This window comes from Erinaceus europaeus, chromosome 5 (assembly GCF_950295315.1).
Source record: "Erinaceus europaeus chromosome 5, mEriEur2.1, whole genome shotgun sequence".
In the NCBI taxonomy this organism is placed as follows: domain Eukaryota; kingdom Metazoa; phylum Chordata; class Mammalia; order Eulipotyphla; family Erinaceidae; genus Erinaceus; species Erinaceus europaeus.
Genome location: NC_080166.1, coordinates 104,275,392 through 104,291,245, shown reverse-complemented (window position 1 = coordinate 104,291,245; position 15,854 = coordinate 104,275,392). Strand labels below are relative to the sequence as shown.

The 15,854-nt window shown below is 34.3% G+C and overlaps 1 protein-coding gene across 2 annotated transcripts; it reads right to left on the bottom strand.

The window, feature by feature from the left end:
• Nucleotides 1-5,598: 5,598 nt before the first annotated feature.
• SLITRK6 (SLIT and NTRK like family member 6) lies at nucleotides 5,599-14,672 on the bottom strand. 2 transcript variants are annotated; one of them, XM_060191582.1, is made up of 3 exons: nucleotides 14,105-14,672; nucleotides 9,984-11,610; nucleotides 5,599-9,713 (listed from the first exon to the last, which is right to left on the bottom strand). In XM_060191582.1, the coding sequence occupies exons 2-3, from the start codon at nucleotides 11,584-11,586 to the stop codon at nucleotides 9,067-9,069; spliced, it is 2,250 nt and encodes a 749-aa protein (XP_060047565.1). In that variant the 5' UTR covers nucleotides 11,587-11,610; nucleotides 14,105-14,672; the 3' UTR covers nucleotides 5,599-9,066. The 2 variants fall into 2 exon arrangements, with proteins under 2 accessions (XP_060047565.1, XP_007536757.2); XM_007536695.2 differs by having other exon boundaries at nucleotides 5,599-11,610; nucleotides 14,105-14,671.
• Nucleotides 14,673-15,854: the final 1,182 nt, after the last annotated feature.

Here is a 15,854-nt window from a genome sequence, read left to right as displayed (position 1 = left end):
TGGCCAGGCATCCCTGGACTGAAGACCCCACCAATGTGTCCTGGAGCTCAGCTTCCCCAGAGACACACCTTACTAGGGAAAGAGAGAGGCAGACTGGGAGTATGGACCGACCAGTCAACGCCCATGTTCAGCGGGGAAGCAATTACAGAAGCCAGACCTTCTACCTTCTGCAACCCTCAACAACCCTGGGTCCATGCTCCCAGAGGGCTAGAGAATGGGAAAGCTATCATGGGAGGGGGTGGGTTATGGGGATTGGGTAGTGGGAATTGTGTGGAGTTGTACCCCTCCTACCTTATGTTTTTGTTCATTAATCCTTTCTTAAATAAAAAATTTTTTAAAAAATTCATAAAACAGGCAAAATGTATTCCTTTGCTCACATGAAAAATTTAATAATGGTCATGAAGTCATTATTAATATATTTCATGTGTCTGCAATACAAATGTTCTTAATAAAGTGTTTTTGAAATTGAATAAAATGTATACCATTATATGGGGACTTAAGCACTCCTAAATATCAGGGTTATTATTTAACCTGTTGATTGGCTTAAGGCATGATGAGAAAAATGAACATATTCAAAAATAAAACAATTAAGTATCATTAAAGAACATGATGCTTGCAAATGAGTACAGTGTAGCACCCACCCAATCAAATGAAACCCATCTACCTTTAATTTTTTTCAAAATGAATATCAGATAAAGCATTGACACTAAATTAATAACTGACAAATAAGATTTCATTAAAATTTAAAATTTTGTTTTACTCCCAGAGGGGCAAAAATGTTAGATAAAGATGACTAGAAGGCTCTGAACCCCAATTCAATCATGACCCAGAGAGAAGAGAAAAAAAAAAGAAGCAGTGCTTTATAAAGGAGGAGAAGGCAGGACCATAAAAAATATGGGCAGAAATATATAGATAGAAATAACAGTCAACCATATCTGTGACATTGGGAGAACAACTGTAGTTTCCAACGGAGAGAACAAGGTCACAGAGCTCAGGAAGTTCAAACGGTGTGGAATTATTCCCCTGTTATCTTGTGATTTTTTAAATCAATATTAAACCACTAATTTCAAGTTAATTCTGCTTTGTGAAATAAATTCTAAAGAGAATGAGAAGTGAGTCACAAACTAAGTGAAAATACATGCAAAGATGAACTATTATACAAATATACTAAGAAGTATCAGTATTCTATGACAATAAATACCAATGGGAACTGGAAAAGATAATTTACTCAGTAGAGTATGTACTTAGGGGCACACCTGGTTGAGTGCAGATGTTACAATGTACAGGGGCCAGGGTTTGAGCTGCCGATCGATCCCCACCTGCAAGGGGAAAAGCTGTATGAGTGGTGAAGCAGGGCTGCAGGTGTTTCTTTGTCTCTTTCTTTTTTTTATCTCTCCTTTACCTCTCGACTTCTGGCTGTCTCTATCCAATAAATAAAGATAATATGTATATATATTTTTAAGTAGAATATATACCTTACTACATACTAAACCTCAGCACCACCAGGGAGCACCATGGTCAGCATTAGATGAGCACCATGGATGACTAAATAGTACTAAAGTGTCGCTTGTTCTCTGATATCTTTTCTTCCTTTTCTGTGGCGACAGAGCCTTGTGCATGTGAGACTTTACTATGCCCAATCTACTTATTTTTCCCCACTCAGACAGAAACAGAGGAAGAGAGAGAGAGAGAGAGAGAGAGAGAGAGAGAGAGAGAGAGAGGGAGAGAGAGAAAATAGCAATAAATCTTCCCTGCTGTCTTGGTACTCTAGTGCATTGCAAGGGCTCAAAACTAGGCCATGCATGGCAAAGCACATTACTTATACAGTGAGATATCTTTCTGACCCTTGTCCACTGTTTCTGTCTCTCACTATCTTTCAGAAAATAAACTAAACTAAAATTAAAAATGTAACTCAGGAGCAGTAGAATTGTAGGCATGAATGAATTCCTGAAATTTCAAAAAAAAAAAAAAGAAAAGAATTAGCAGTCTGATAAAAGAAATTCAGTTAGTAAAAACCCCACCAAGGGAAAAAATATATATATATGGGTGGCAAATGAACAAAAAGAAATATGCTTTATATCTGTCTTAAAAATTCAAATTAAAACTATAGTATGCTACTAGAACACATATTATAATAATAAAACTCCAAAATATTGACAAAATAAAACACTGATGAGATAATAAATTTGTGGAATCCTCAAAAGTGAATTAATCAGTATTTTCATTCATTATTAGTGGGAATTTAAATTGTCACTTTGGAAAACAGCTTGTTTTCTTAAAAAAAAATTGGGAGTCAGGTGGTAGCACAGCGGGCTAAGTGCAGGGACCGGCATAAGGATCCGGGTTGGATCCCCCAGCTCCCCACCTGCAGGGGAGTCGCTTCACAGGCAGTGAAGCAGGTCTGCAGGTGTCTGTATTTCTCTCCTCATCTCTGTCTTCCCTTCCTCTCTCCATTTCTCTCTGTCCTATCCAACAATGACTACATCAATAACAATAACCGCAATAAGAAAACAACAAGGGCAATAAAAGGGAATAAATAAATATTTTTAAAAAACTCTCTCTTAAAAAAAAATCAAACTCCCATCCAACTACTGAATAGTTCTGTTCCTTTGTATTTATACACGTGAAATGTAAAGTTATGTCTACATAAATCTTGCATGGAGATGTTTATAGCAATCTTAGTCTTAATTGTTCAGACATGGAAGTAAGCATAACGCTCTTCACTAGGTAAATGGTTATAGAAACTGTGGCATATTCAGACAATGGAATGTTACTTAGCTAAAATGACATGAGTTTTTGAGCTCTGAAAAGATGTGGAGGAATCACATTACTAAGGGAAAGAAGTCAATCTTGCAATACTTTTTTTTACTGTAGATTCTCAACTATCTTACATTCTGGAATAGATAAAACAATGGAACAGTAAAAAAGAACAATGGCTTGTCTCTAGGTGAGATAAGTTAGAGAACGCAAAGGATTTTTAGGTATGTGAAAACATGTAGCATGATAATATAATGGTGAATGCATATCAATATTCTTCTGTTATTCCTACAAAAAGTATAACAGCTGCAGTATGAAAGTTACCTATGGAACTTGGGTGTTAATGTACATCAACTATAGGTTCACTCTAACAACGACACCATTCTTTTGGTGATGATAGTGAAGGTAGTGAAGGTAGCAAATCTGTGGGGTTAGTTGCAGCAGGCATATTGGGGACATTTATCTTTGGCCCATTTTGCTGTAATGCTAGCAAAATTAAAATAATAAAATTGATATATAACACATTTTTTTCTATAGGAACAAATATGGAATGCTAATCAAATATCTATAGATTTTCCATGGGATAATAATTCCAAATACCCTTACTCATTTATGGAAAACCAGTTTTCTCACTTCTGGAACCTACGATATGTAAGCTGCAAATAATTTTATGTGGGTAACCAAGTCTTCAGTTTATCATGCTTTAACATCTCTCCCAAAGATGCTGTTTTTAAAAATGTGACTTTAAATACTTGTACTTAGGAATATACAGATGTTCGTATGTTTGTGTACATTTGTTTCCATTCTTCATTCACTAATCTGCTGAAAGACACTAACAGAAGGACATCTGTCTATTTCATTATGCTTTCAGAGCATCTAGAAAAGGAGTCTACATCTGCTGATTTTCTTTAGTTACATATACACAAGAATAGCTATATGAAACAATACACATGAACTCACTTAATAGTTGTATTTATACAATCATTGAACAGATACTAGTAGAAAATACATTATCAAAAATTAAAATACTGATATTTTGATCAAAAGAGAAACTTGGTAAATATAATTATAATATAATATACATTGATATATCTTACTTTTTATTTTAGACATTGTTATGATTGTAAGCCTCAGGGTATATCAGAAGAACTGTGTTTTTAGGGTGTATGGATTTGGAAAGGCAGCATAGAGTCATTACATTTTGATCACTTTTCTATTATTAAAATGATATGAATGTTCAAATATTATCTCACTCCTTCTTAGAGAGTTTAAAGTGTTCTTTCTTTCCTTTCATAAAAACTTGTCGTATTATGATACTCTGTCTTCTCAAGAAAAAAAAACCCAGTTATGCCAGTAGCATAAAATATTTAGGGAATATAAATGAAATGGAATCCTCAAACTGACTATGAAATTATGTCCCAGTTATCAAAAGATACAAACTTTTCAACCATCAGCAATCAGAAGAAAATAAGTAATACAAAATAAACTAAATAAATATTGACATTTTTATCATCTATCTATAGTTATGAACCTATCTATATGTGGAGAATAGCAATTAGGTAGATATAGAGAAATAGACATCTATCTCATTGTTATTCTCCCCAAACAGATAGATATATGTACATAAAATTACTAATAGGAGCGATTTTTTTTGTTGCTGTTGCCTGCTGGGCTTCAGAACCCCAGGCCAACTTTCTCAAGTAGGCAAAGTGAGACAGAAATAAGAGAGAAAGACATAAGGAGAGAGGGAAAGAAAACACAGCCCTGAAGTTTCTCTTTGTGCAGTGAGAACTAGGCTCCAACTTGATCATGCACATGATAAAGCAAGCACACTATGCAGGTAAGTTATCTTGCCAGGCCCAGAAATATAACTTTTTAAAGTTGCATTTTAATGACATGAAGATAACTCTTATCATGTTCTCTGATCCAGGTTGAAGCTTAATGCCTTTAAGTTAGCTAGGTCAAATAATCAAAGCTTCAGTGTTTAGATTGTGCATCAATTTACAAAATATTAGAGAAGCTGGAAAGGAATTCTCCATGATATGAAAGAATGAGTCAAGGGGCAGAATGAGAAACGTTAATATAATCCTTTCTTACAGACTATAAATTCACCATCTGTATGAGATCAACAGTAGATATCTAGATACCTGAAGAACAGTTTCTTTAAGTTACAGTATTTTCATGGAAATTTTGTGAAAACTATTTGTTAAATAAGATTTAGCCTAATTTATACCTAACAGATTAACAGAATCAAAATTATTTCATCTGATGTGATTGGAAACTATGACAAGGGAGATAGCATAATTGTTATGTAAAAAATAGTTTCAGACTTGAGGCTCTGAGGTCCCAGATTTATTCCCCTACACCACCATAAACAATACCTGAGTCGTGCCCTGGTAAAAATAAATAAATAAAAATTAAAAATCAGAACTTGCACTGATGTATATTGACCAGTGGAAATCCTGTGTAAATCAGCAAAAATTTATAATAAATAAGTTTCCTTTTTTTTTTCTAGAATCCCTAGGGACATGTAAACAATAAGGCCTTAGAACTCTGAATTTATCAAGTAGCTACAGGAAAATCGCACAGGGAGTGCCTAGGTGAATAACCAAACAAGAAATATAATAAAAATTAGTTTGTAGTGAGAGGGAGAAGAAATAAGAAATGCAGGTAAAACTACTAAAATTACAGGTAATTATTACAGGTTACTATACTCATTAATTAAAAGAGAAAGATGATCATTAGCTTTCTCAACTCTCAACTGTCTTAAGAAAACAAATCACAAGCAACATTTCATAGTGAATATAGTTTTTCAGTCTTTAGTCTCTTACAAATGATTTCTATTTATTTATTTATTTAAGAAAGGAGACATTAACAAAATCATAGGATTGGAGGGGTACAACTTCACACAATTCCCACCACCCAGTCTCCATATCCCATCCCCTCCCCTGATAGCTTTCCCATTCTCTATCCCTCTGGGAGTATGGACCCAGGGTCTTTGTGGGTTGCAAATGATTTCTACATAAGTTATATTCACACTCTCACAGGCTTTTAGTCTTGGGTTGTGTTTAATTTGGAAAATATAATTACGTGACTTCATAAACAACTTTGGTTCATCTTGATTACAAGTTGATGTATGAACATTATTACTTTAGGTAATTAGCAATGCACAAAAATTAAAAAAAATCCCATCTTAAAAGGATGCATGTTCTTAAGGACATGTCTCGGTCTGCATTTATGGATTCATTCCAACATTCCTTCAAGAATAGGAGTAATTTTTTGTCTCTATAATACCTTTATGCTCCTGATTGGAATTAGAAAAAAATTGACAGACACCCTACTAGACAGCAGACTTGAATTCTGTTCTTGCTTTGTTCTTTTTTAGAATGTAACTTCAAACATCACGCTTTGAAGTCTTTAGTGTTCTTTATGGTGCTGAATTATTTTTTAGTGGATAAACACAAAAAAGCAGCACATATGCATACAAATTTCTCCTTCTAACTTAGCAATTGGCACAGTGGAAGAAGTGCTGGACTCTCTAACGAGGTCCTGAGTTCTATCCTTGACATCACATGTAACAGAGTGATGCCACTTTACTTCTACTAGTAAATTAGTAGATCTAAGAAAGAAGAAAAATATGTAGCAATGTACTCTTTAATATATATAATTAAAAAACAATTTCTCACTGGTATCCTTTTCATCCTTGGAAACTAAAGGAAATTTGTCAACAAAACAGACTATTTCGTATATTCTTGTATTCTTGCTTTCTATTAATATCTGACGATGTAAATGAAACACATAAACCTCTTGCAATAGTTTTTTTTTGGCATTAATTTTATTTATTGGATAGAGACAGTAAGGAATCAAGAGGGGAGTGAGTGGTAGAGAGACAGAAAGACAGAGAGACACCTGTAGCATTACTTCACCACTCGTGAAGTTTCCCCCTGTAGGTGGGACCAGGGAATTAAACCCAGATCCTTGCACATTGTTTTTTTTTAAATATATATTTTCAAATATTTATTTACTTTCTCTTTGTTGCCCTTGTTTTTTTTTCATTATTGTAGTTATTATTGATGTTGTTACTGATGCTGTCGTTGTTGGATAGGACAGAGAGAAATGGAGAGAGGAGGGGAAGACAGAGAGGGGAAGAGAAAGATAGACACCTGCAGACCTGCTTCACTGCCTGTGAAGGGACCCCCCCCCCCCCGCAGGTTGGGATCCAGGGGCTCGAACTGGGATCCTTACGCTAGTCCTTGCACTTTGAGCCATGTGTGCTTAACCCGCTGCACTACCGCCCAACTCCCATCCTTGCACACTGTAACATGTGCACTTAACCAGGTGCACCACCACTTGTACCCCAATAGGTTTTATATCACAGTGTTGACCTCAACTGTCTTTATCAACACAAAGGCTTTCTCATGCAAAAATCAGAAAAATATTATAAGCTTTGCTAGGATTAAAGAAAGCAGTTGATGATGCAAACCAAAACATTTACTATATAGAACATACAGTAACTACTAACATAGTTAAAATAACTTTATCAAAATAAAGGAAAAATCATTCCTCATAGGAAATAAATTGTTTCATTTTAACATTGTCCATGGGACTTTGTGGTGTTGATACAGAACTAGATGACCTTGATTAATTTCATTTTATCTTATGAAAATTTTTAAAATTTTAATCTGTGTTGAGATTGATAATTACTTGATATAAAAGAAAAAATATATCTGAATTTAAGTTTGATTATAAGTCTATGGTCCTCAGACAATTATTACACTGGGTTTTATAAATTACTATACTAATATAAGACAATCAAAATTTAACCATTGAAAAATTCTTTGTAAACCTAAAATCTGTCATAAGTTTCCAAGATTGGAAAGGACAAATGAGAAAATCATTTTTAAGGGCTACACATATTGAAGGGGAAATTTGTGTTCCTACTTACTGTTTTGTTTGAATGTGTGACATTGAATGCAGCTGTGAACAATAGACTTCTGTGTGGAAGATAACAACAATAAATGTAATTCTGTATTTGTGCATATAGTTGTGCATGTGTTAGTCTAGATTCAATTAAAAAAACAGTTTATATGGGAGAAAGTACATTTTAAAAGGTGGGTTTCATTTTAGTTTTATTGTTGTGACCAGTATTTTTAATTATCTTAAAAGGCACCCAAGAATAATTACCTTTGTGAACCAAAAAATATACAAAACTGTACAGAATAAATAGTTCATAGAAATCTAGCTAAACTTTCTTGTGATATAAAGCTACATTGTCCCATTCTTGAGGCAACTTAAACCACTTATCCTTAAACGTGCCTTTTGCTACAGGTTTATGGCAACTATCAGTACACAATGATAAAAAATAAAGTAACTTTTTATCTTATTTGTTTTACATCTGTGAATTATTACTTGCCACAAGAAACATATTTCTATCATGTTCATTCAAATTTACAAAGGATTAATGCTATAAAAGAAACCAAACTTAATGGATACACTAATCAATCATATTTACAGTTGAATATCAGTAGCATTGAAAAATATTCCAAGAATAAGGATTAGATTTTGAGCACAAATGACAAACCTTAATTCACAGCAGCATTGACAATAAGATTGTTCACATGATTGTGCAGAAAAATCAAAACATTTGCTTACTTATTCCATCAGAACTACTAATTGTTCTTATTTTTAAATTCAGAAAGCACAGCAGTGATATTTTTAAAAGTTCAAGTGTTCAAAGTTTAGGGCCTCTCATAATATACACAGTTCAACCTTTAATCTCTCTTTACTTTTTTTAATTAAAGTTCCAGTTCTTTTTTCCATATAGAAATAAATTGGTTGTGTTTGTTAATGTACATTTTTATAGTGCACACAGTGGCTATATAAACAATGTACTCCTTACCTAGTATGACTACATATTGAAGTGTAATTTTTAAATGACAAAATCCAATTCTGCTTAGTCAATGGGAAAAGTAACTCAATAAGATAAATATTGAAACTTTTTAGGTATGCAAGAGGACTTCTATGAAATACTATTAAATGTGTGGAGAAATATTCCTATAATTCTTGAATGCCTGACATGTAAGCATTTCCTTTTGAGGAGGGCAGACAAAATTGCCTGAAGACAATGCAATGGCTTCTCCCAGTGATCCCTGAGTTTCTTCTTGTTCTTCATCTTCTTTTTGTCTCCATTGTGTCACTGCTGTGCTTAAGTTCTGACTGACAACACACTCATGTAAGGCACTTTATTTACAAGATTTAAAATTAAGACAGAATCACAGTATTTCTGTGAAACCCCCTCAAACTCTCCATCTATGTCTGCTGCTCCAGAACTTCTAAATAGTCAGGTTCAGCATGTAGGTTAGCTTTGAGCTCAAAATACTCATTTTTAGTCTGTTCCACTAATACCTTCCTTGGCCTTGAGTACATTAAAGTCTCCATCAATTTTAATTCTTCATGAGCTCCAGGATAATGTACCTCCAAATCTGGCTGGAGTTGAGCAATATTTTTCCTTAGGTATTCGGTGATTCCCAGTTGCTGAAGTTCTCTTTCTTTCTCTAAAATGTTCCTATATAGTGAACTGGCATCCTGGAAGGATAAGAATTCAGTTGATTGGTCTGTGGTTTTGTATTTCATATTTGACCCTGTGAGTGGGGAATGATTTTCCCTTTCTAAAAGACTTCTTTGGAGATGTTTTGCATCATTCCCCTCTTTCTCATTCCTTTCTTCTTCCTCTTCCATATGCTTTGGGCCAAAGGATGGACTTCTATAGACATGAACCATAGGGCTCACCATGTGCTGCTCATAGAGTGATGCAGTGGGTCTTTCAGTAGTGTGGTGAGTTGTTTTATGTCCATACATGCTATATTGAAGATGTACAGGGCTGTTGTCTCTCATTTGTTCATCGGCTTGTTTCTTTTTATATCTTCTTCTACGGTGGAGAACAAGAACCACTATTCCTGCAGCACAGAAGACAATAGTTATGAACACAATAAGCAATCCTAATATTAAAACAGATAGTGGTACAGCATCAGTGAGTGATCTTAAAATAGTATCTGCTGTAGTTGTAGTTGTAGGAGTACTAACAATTATGTAACTAGTCTGAGTTGACAAAGATGGGTTATTGACCAAACCTGGGCAAAGAAGTTCACTATTTAGTGCTTTTAATTCCTTTTTGCCTAAGTGCTCTGGGGAAGTGCAGAGGATGTCATCTGTCATTGTATTCTTACTTAATTTTTGTATCCATTGTTGTAGTCCAACCAAGTCACAGGAGCAATCCCAAGGGTTGTCTTCAAGGTCAATCTGTGTCAGTACATCAAGGTCATCCAAGATATTACTGACAGGTAGATGACTAAACTGGTTTGTTTTAAGGTTTATCCTTGTTAGAGGAACCCCTGAAAAAATATGTGGTGGTAAGACTTGTAGCAGATTGTTATTTAAATAGAGAACTTTAAGTTTAGGCATTTGGTTAAAAGTTCCTGGTAATATTTCCTTGACAGCATTGTATTCAAGATATAAGTACTCAAGACTATGGAGACCAAGGAACATGCCTCCACTTAATTTGGTCAGGTGGTTACCATTTAGATAGAGCTTTTGCAATCTTGTTAAATTTAGAAATGATCCTTCTTCAAGAACCTCAATACGATTGTTCCCCAAGTGAAGCATTTCCAAAGTGAAGTATTCCACTAGATCAGACTTCATTAATGTATGAATAATATTTCCTGCTAGAATAAGCTTTCTAGGATTTTGTGGAGGAGGCTGTAGATCTGACAAGCTTTCAATATTTCGCTCTTGACAGTGTATTAGAAGTCCTGATGGAGATAGCACTTTGCAGTTACAAGGAATAGGACAGTATGGGCCTGGAAGTTGAGTTGATGGCTTTGTAATATAAGGTATCAAATGTGGTGCTTTGGTGGGTAGTTTGAAAAGGGAAGTGGTCTTGGTTGACATACGACTGTCACTTATAGATGTCACCACCAGGTGTAATGATCCTGAGGGATCCTCATGTTCTTCATACACTGGTGGAGTGGAACAAATGGATTCCTTTTTCAGTCGACTTAGAATACTTCCTTTGAAAACTGAAGGACTGTTGCATACAACATCACCAATTACAGACTGGGGAGGCATGTTTTCCAGCCAAATTTTCAGCTGCAGTAAGTCACAATTGCAAGCCCATTTATTGTCTTCCAGCTGCAGATCCAATATCCGGCCAATGTGTTCTAAAAAACCAACATAAGGCAATGTTTGCAACTGATTGCCACGAAGGTCTAAATGGGTTAAAGGAACGAATCGAAATATATTTGCAGGTAGGCTCTCAATGGCATTGTCATTTAAAATCAACACTTTCAGTCTGTTGAGCTTGCTAAAGGCACTTGGTTCAATTACTGTAATGAAATTGTTATCTGCTTGTAGAAATTCCAGGTTTTCCAGTCCACGAAAGGTATCCTCTTTGAGAATTTCTAAGGAATTGTGATTAATATGCAATTGCTTAAGAAGGCCAAGGCCATTAAATGCTCCAGCCTCAATATCTGCGATATTGTTGAATCCAAGGTGTATTGAGAGAGCATTGGTGAGTCCAGAAAAGTCATTTGTGTGAAGCATTGTCAAGCCATTATTTAATAAAATCAGGTGAAATGGTCGTGATCGTGGCACACTTATTTGAGTTAACATCTTGATACCTTTATCTTCACAGTTGATTAGCATTGTGCCATCCTTTTCCTCACAATTGCAAAGAGAATCACAAGAGCCTCTGAGTGAGGACATTGGAGATTGAGACTGTGAAGTTACACAGGAAATGAGAGATGAATATAAGAGATGAAACCACAGCTTCATGTTGTCATGTGGTGGAATCTGACTCTGTAAAATAAAATGCAAAAGCAGTATGTGTTAGTGGAGAGGAACAGGGGTAAGATGAATGTGACATTTTCAAAAGGCAGAGGTTTTCTCTAAAAAGGAAAATGTTGAATACTCAGGAAATACTAATGCTCTGTTGTGTCTATATGTTTCTTTTACTTTTTTCCTAATATGACAGCTTTTTTTGTGATTTTATTCTGTTTTACTTAATTTTTCCCAGAACATTGCACTGCTCAGGCTTATGGTGGGGGAGGGGATTGAACCTTGGACTTTGGAGCCTTAGAGATGAAAGTCTTTTTCATACACATTATGCTATCTCTCCCACCCCTCTGTTATACTTTCAATGGGGACTTTAGTTGAAATATAAAAAATTCATGGAGAATATAAATTTGATATTATCAGTTGTATTAATATTTGCCAAATAAACTGTATTTCAACAGAAGAGAGAGGCATTGGCTAACTGGATTTGGCACCTTATATGTTATATAGGTGTGTATTTAGATATACCTAGATTGTTTTAAAACATCATGTAGATTAAAGTTGAAAATCACCATATAAAAATGTTTAGAGAATGCAAAAAAATGATAGAAAGTATTGATATATATATATATATGAATATATATATGAATTTGCACACTTCTACTTTTAAAGTGGATGTCACAGCATCAAATCTGATAAATGTGTTTTCACTTGATTTGGTTTTGGCTCAAGATATTTATTAATTTTATATTTGGTTTGAAATCTTGAGAAAAAATGTATTTTATCATGTAACAAAGGGTGGCATTATTAAAAAATATATTCATTTTAACTATTCTGTTTAGGGAAATTTGTATAAGCCTAAAAATATCAGATACATATGTTTTACAATGCATCTGTTAAGCAGTTTGAATTTCACTTGAGTCACACTTACATTGAATTTACAGAGGTAAGATATTTTAATGTACATTTTAACTGTTAAAGGGATACTTACTGTCATAAAAGCTAAAGAAAAAAGATATACTTAACACATATTTCCTGTGATTATAAAAGAATAAGCAATGTCACGTAAACTTCTAGCAAAAGACTTCCTAATTTCCTGTTTCAAGACCTAATGAGGTCTTGAAACAGGCTTTAGGGCACTGAATGTCATCATATAATTAAGAGATTGATCTTTCTTATAAAGCTTAAAGTCACAAGCAACAAACTCTGAAACAAACTGCACTATAGCAACACATCTGAAGGTACCTTTAATATGACAGGTAAGAAAAATAAAGAACAGCTCAGGATAACACCATCATATACATTCCAACTTTAAAAAAATGTAAGACATTAATCTAAAATAGCAACGTTTATAACAATTCTGACTGAAGTGACAGCAATGACAAGGTAAATACATGTAATTTGTAATTTTAAGTCACCTCTCTACAGTAATTCATACAACTGAATTGCAATGTAAACAATGCACTGATAACCAGTCAACTTCACGAAGTGGTAACTGCTTTCATTTTACCAGAGGGAATGTGTAGAATGACTTTAAACTTTAATTAAAATTCACAATTAGATAAAACATCCAAGAGCTCATTCAGTAATCCTGCGAATAAACTGTCATTCCATGAAAACATTTTGTCATGTTGGAAACATGGATAGCATTAAGTTTCTGAAAGCTAAAAGGCAACTGAAGAAACAAAACAATATGCATTCAGTGCCTTTCTATATAAAGGAGAAGTTAGCAAACATTTCCATAGGGAAACAGTTGGATTTTTAAACCATTTTGAATGTTGTGCTAACAACCAAGTCGTTTGTACTTGGTGACTTCAACTTGTGGATTAGCTTCCACAAACACTGAAAGTACTTCACAGTTTATCAAGAAAGAATATTTTTCATTTTACTAAACCAAGAATTTTACAATGGTAAATAACTTCCAGATGGGAATTTCCACTATGTTTTACTTTATTAGAATGTACTGTCCAAAATATCTTAAGAACAACTCCCAATCTTTCCAGAACTGCACACAAATTTGAAACGTGCCTCCAAACTGAAAATATCTGACACAGTGTTAAAGAGGTCAGTATGTTTTTCATTTACCTATTACCAGAAAATGCACACTTTCAAGTTGGGAAACAGTAGTATAGTACAAATGCTTTCTAAAAAGAGTATGTAAAACAAATCACGATAATAATCAAACATTTTCTCAATTCTCTGTTTATATTTTAAATTCAATAATGGTATTTGGAAGTGAAAGCATACCTTCTTAGTTCCCAGTAGCAAACTGCACACTGTAAGAGAAATAGTGGCATTTTATTTTGTTTTTTTCTGTGGTCAGCTGTTGAACTAAATGTCCACTGTTCAGAGAAAGCAGGCATCTGCTACAGCATTAGCTGTGCCATTGAGCAAGAATGAAAAAGGCTATCTTTTAAAGCAAAGTATTTTTTACTGGGCAAACATGTATAATCAATTACATTAGAATAATGCAAAAAGAAAAGATAGGTAACAGAAAGCCGGGAAACATTCATCTTACCTGTAAAGCAGAGACACTTCTTGATGTTATCTGTGATGCACAGCTGGAAGAGATGTTCTAAGTAGAATTCAGTTTCTTTATTAAAAAAGAAAACACTGACCACCATGCACTTTCTTCTCCGATCTCACTTTTTTAGCGTGTTCCATTGCTTCATAAAACTTAAAACCGCCGGTCAAAGGCAAAATGCTGAGGATTTCATTTAAAATATATCAAGCAGCATGCATGCTAGATCACCCTGAAGCAGCTGTCTTTTTTTGTCCCCCAATTAGAATTCACAGCATACTTCGCGGCTATGCTGACTTTTTTTGCATATAGTTAACCATTTGCAAGCTGCTAAATGCAGTAAATAAACAAGATGTTTAACAGAGCTGGAATTGATCACCCTTGCTTTCTTAGGTTGTAGATCCAAGCTGCAGCTATGTTCTCTTTCCTCCCTTTCTAGTCTTTCTTGTTAGCTCAGTTTGTTATTAGTCAGATTGCCAAGGACTGGGAGGTAGGCGTAAATAAAGAGACTTCTTGGCTTTTGACTCAGCCTCTAAGCCCTTCCCCACTAGAGCACTTTAATCTGCCAGTGTCATTTAACACAAGAGACAGCTCCACCTTGGGACTGTTCAACTCCTCCTCTTTCTGCAAATGGTCTTTCCACTCCCTTCTAATACCAAACACAGTGCAAGTAAATTTGGACAGCAAAAAATAATTGCCTGCTATTTTACATGTTTAGTATTATACCTTTGTTAAATAACAAACTTAGTAATGCATCTTATTAAATTGCCATCTAGCACAATACTGAACTTTTTGAGCACAGATGTGCAGGAAAATTGCAAGTATCCTGCCAGTGCAATGGTTTAGGATTTTTATTTTTTTTTGTACCTATGGTTGAAATTTTGTACTAATTACATTTAAAAATGTTCACATGAACTGCTTTCCTGTAACATCTGCATTTTTCTTCACTCTTCACTGCAAGATATATACATATATATATTTCCCTGCATCTAATACTCAACAACGGAATGAGAAATGAGATACTCTTTCCGTTTGGATACTATTTAAGCACTTATTTGGAATGGAAAAGTGATTATTAGAAAACATGTTCAGGAAATTTTTATTAAAACTAGTCATCCTTAATCAATGACTACTTCTTTCGAAAATAAGGCTTGGCATAATTTCAGAATAAATGAAATAAGCTAAATGTAGCAAGTAGAAATTTCAGTATCTTGATATTTGTGGTGTTAACTCACAGAGCATTTTTCCAAAGAAGGTTTATGTTTAAAGTTATCTGTCTTATTAATCCCTAAATTTCTTAATGATCATTAGTGAAACTCTCACCTGTCAAGTGCCTTATTTCCCCAAAATACATGAGTTTAAAAATTATTGCTTTTTTACTTACATTAAAAAACATGAATTTTTCTTATCCAAAATTTATAAACTAGATATTGTCAGTGTGTAATAATCTATGAAGAGAAACACTATAGCTTACAGGTTCTATGGGAGAAATATGTAATACTAGGCTTTATTTCAGAAATAGAAGCTTAATGGAACTTAGGCCATCAAAAGAAGGATATACAAAATTAGATCATTATTAATAAATACAGTTATATATCCAAATACATGAAACACTCATAGTTTTGTTAGAAAAAGCTTTTTAAAATAAGGATGTTAAGTCCATGTTCAGCGGGGAAGCAATTACAGAAGCCAGGCCTTCCACTTTCTGCAACCCAGGACCCTGGGTCTATACTCCCAGAGGGATAGA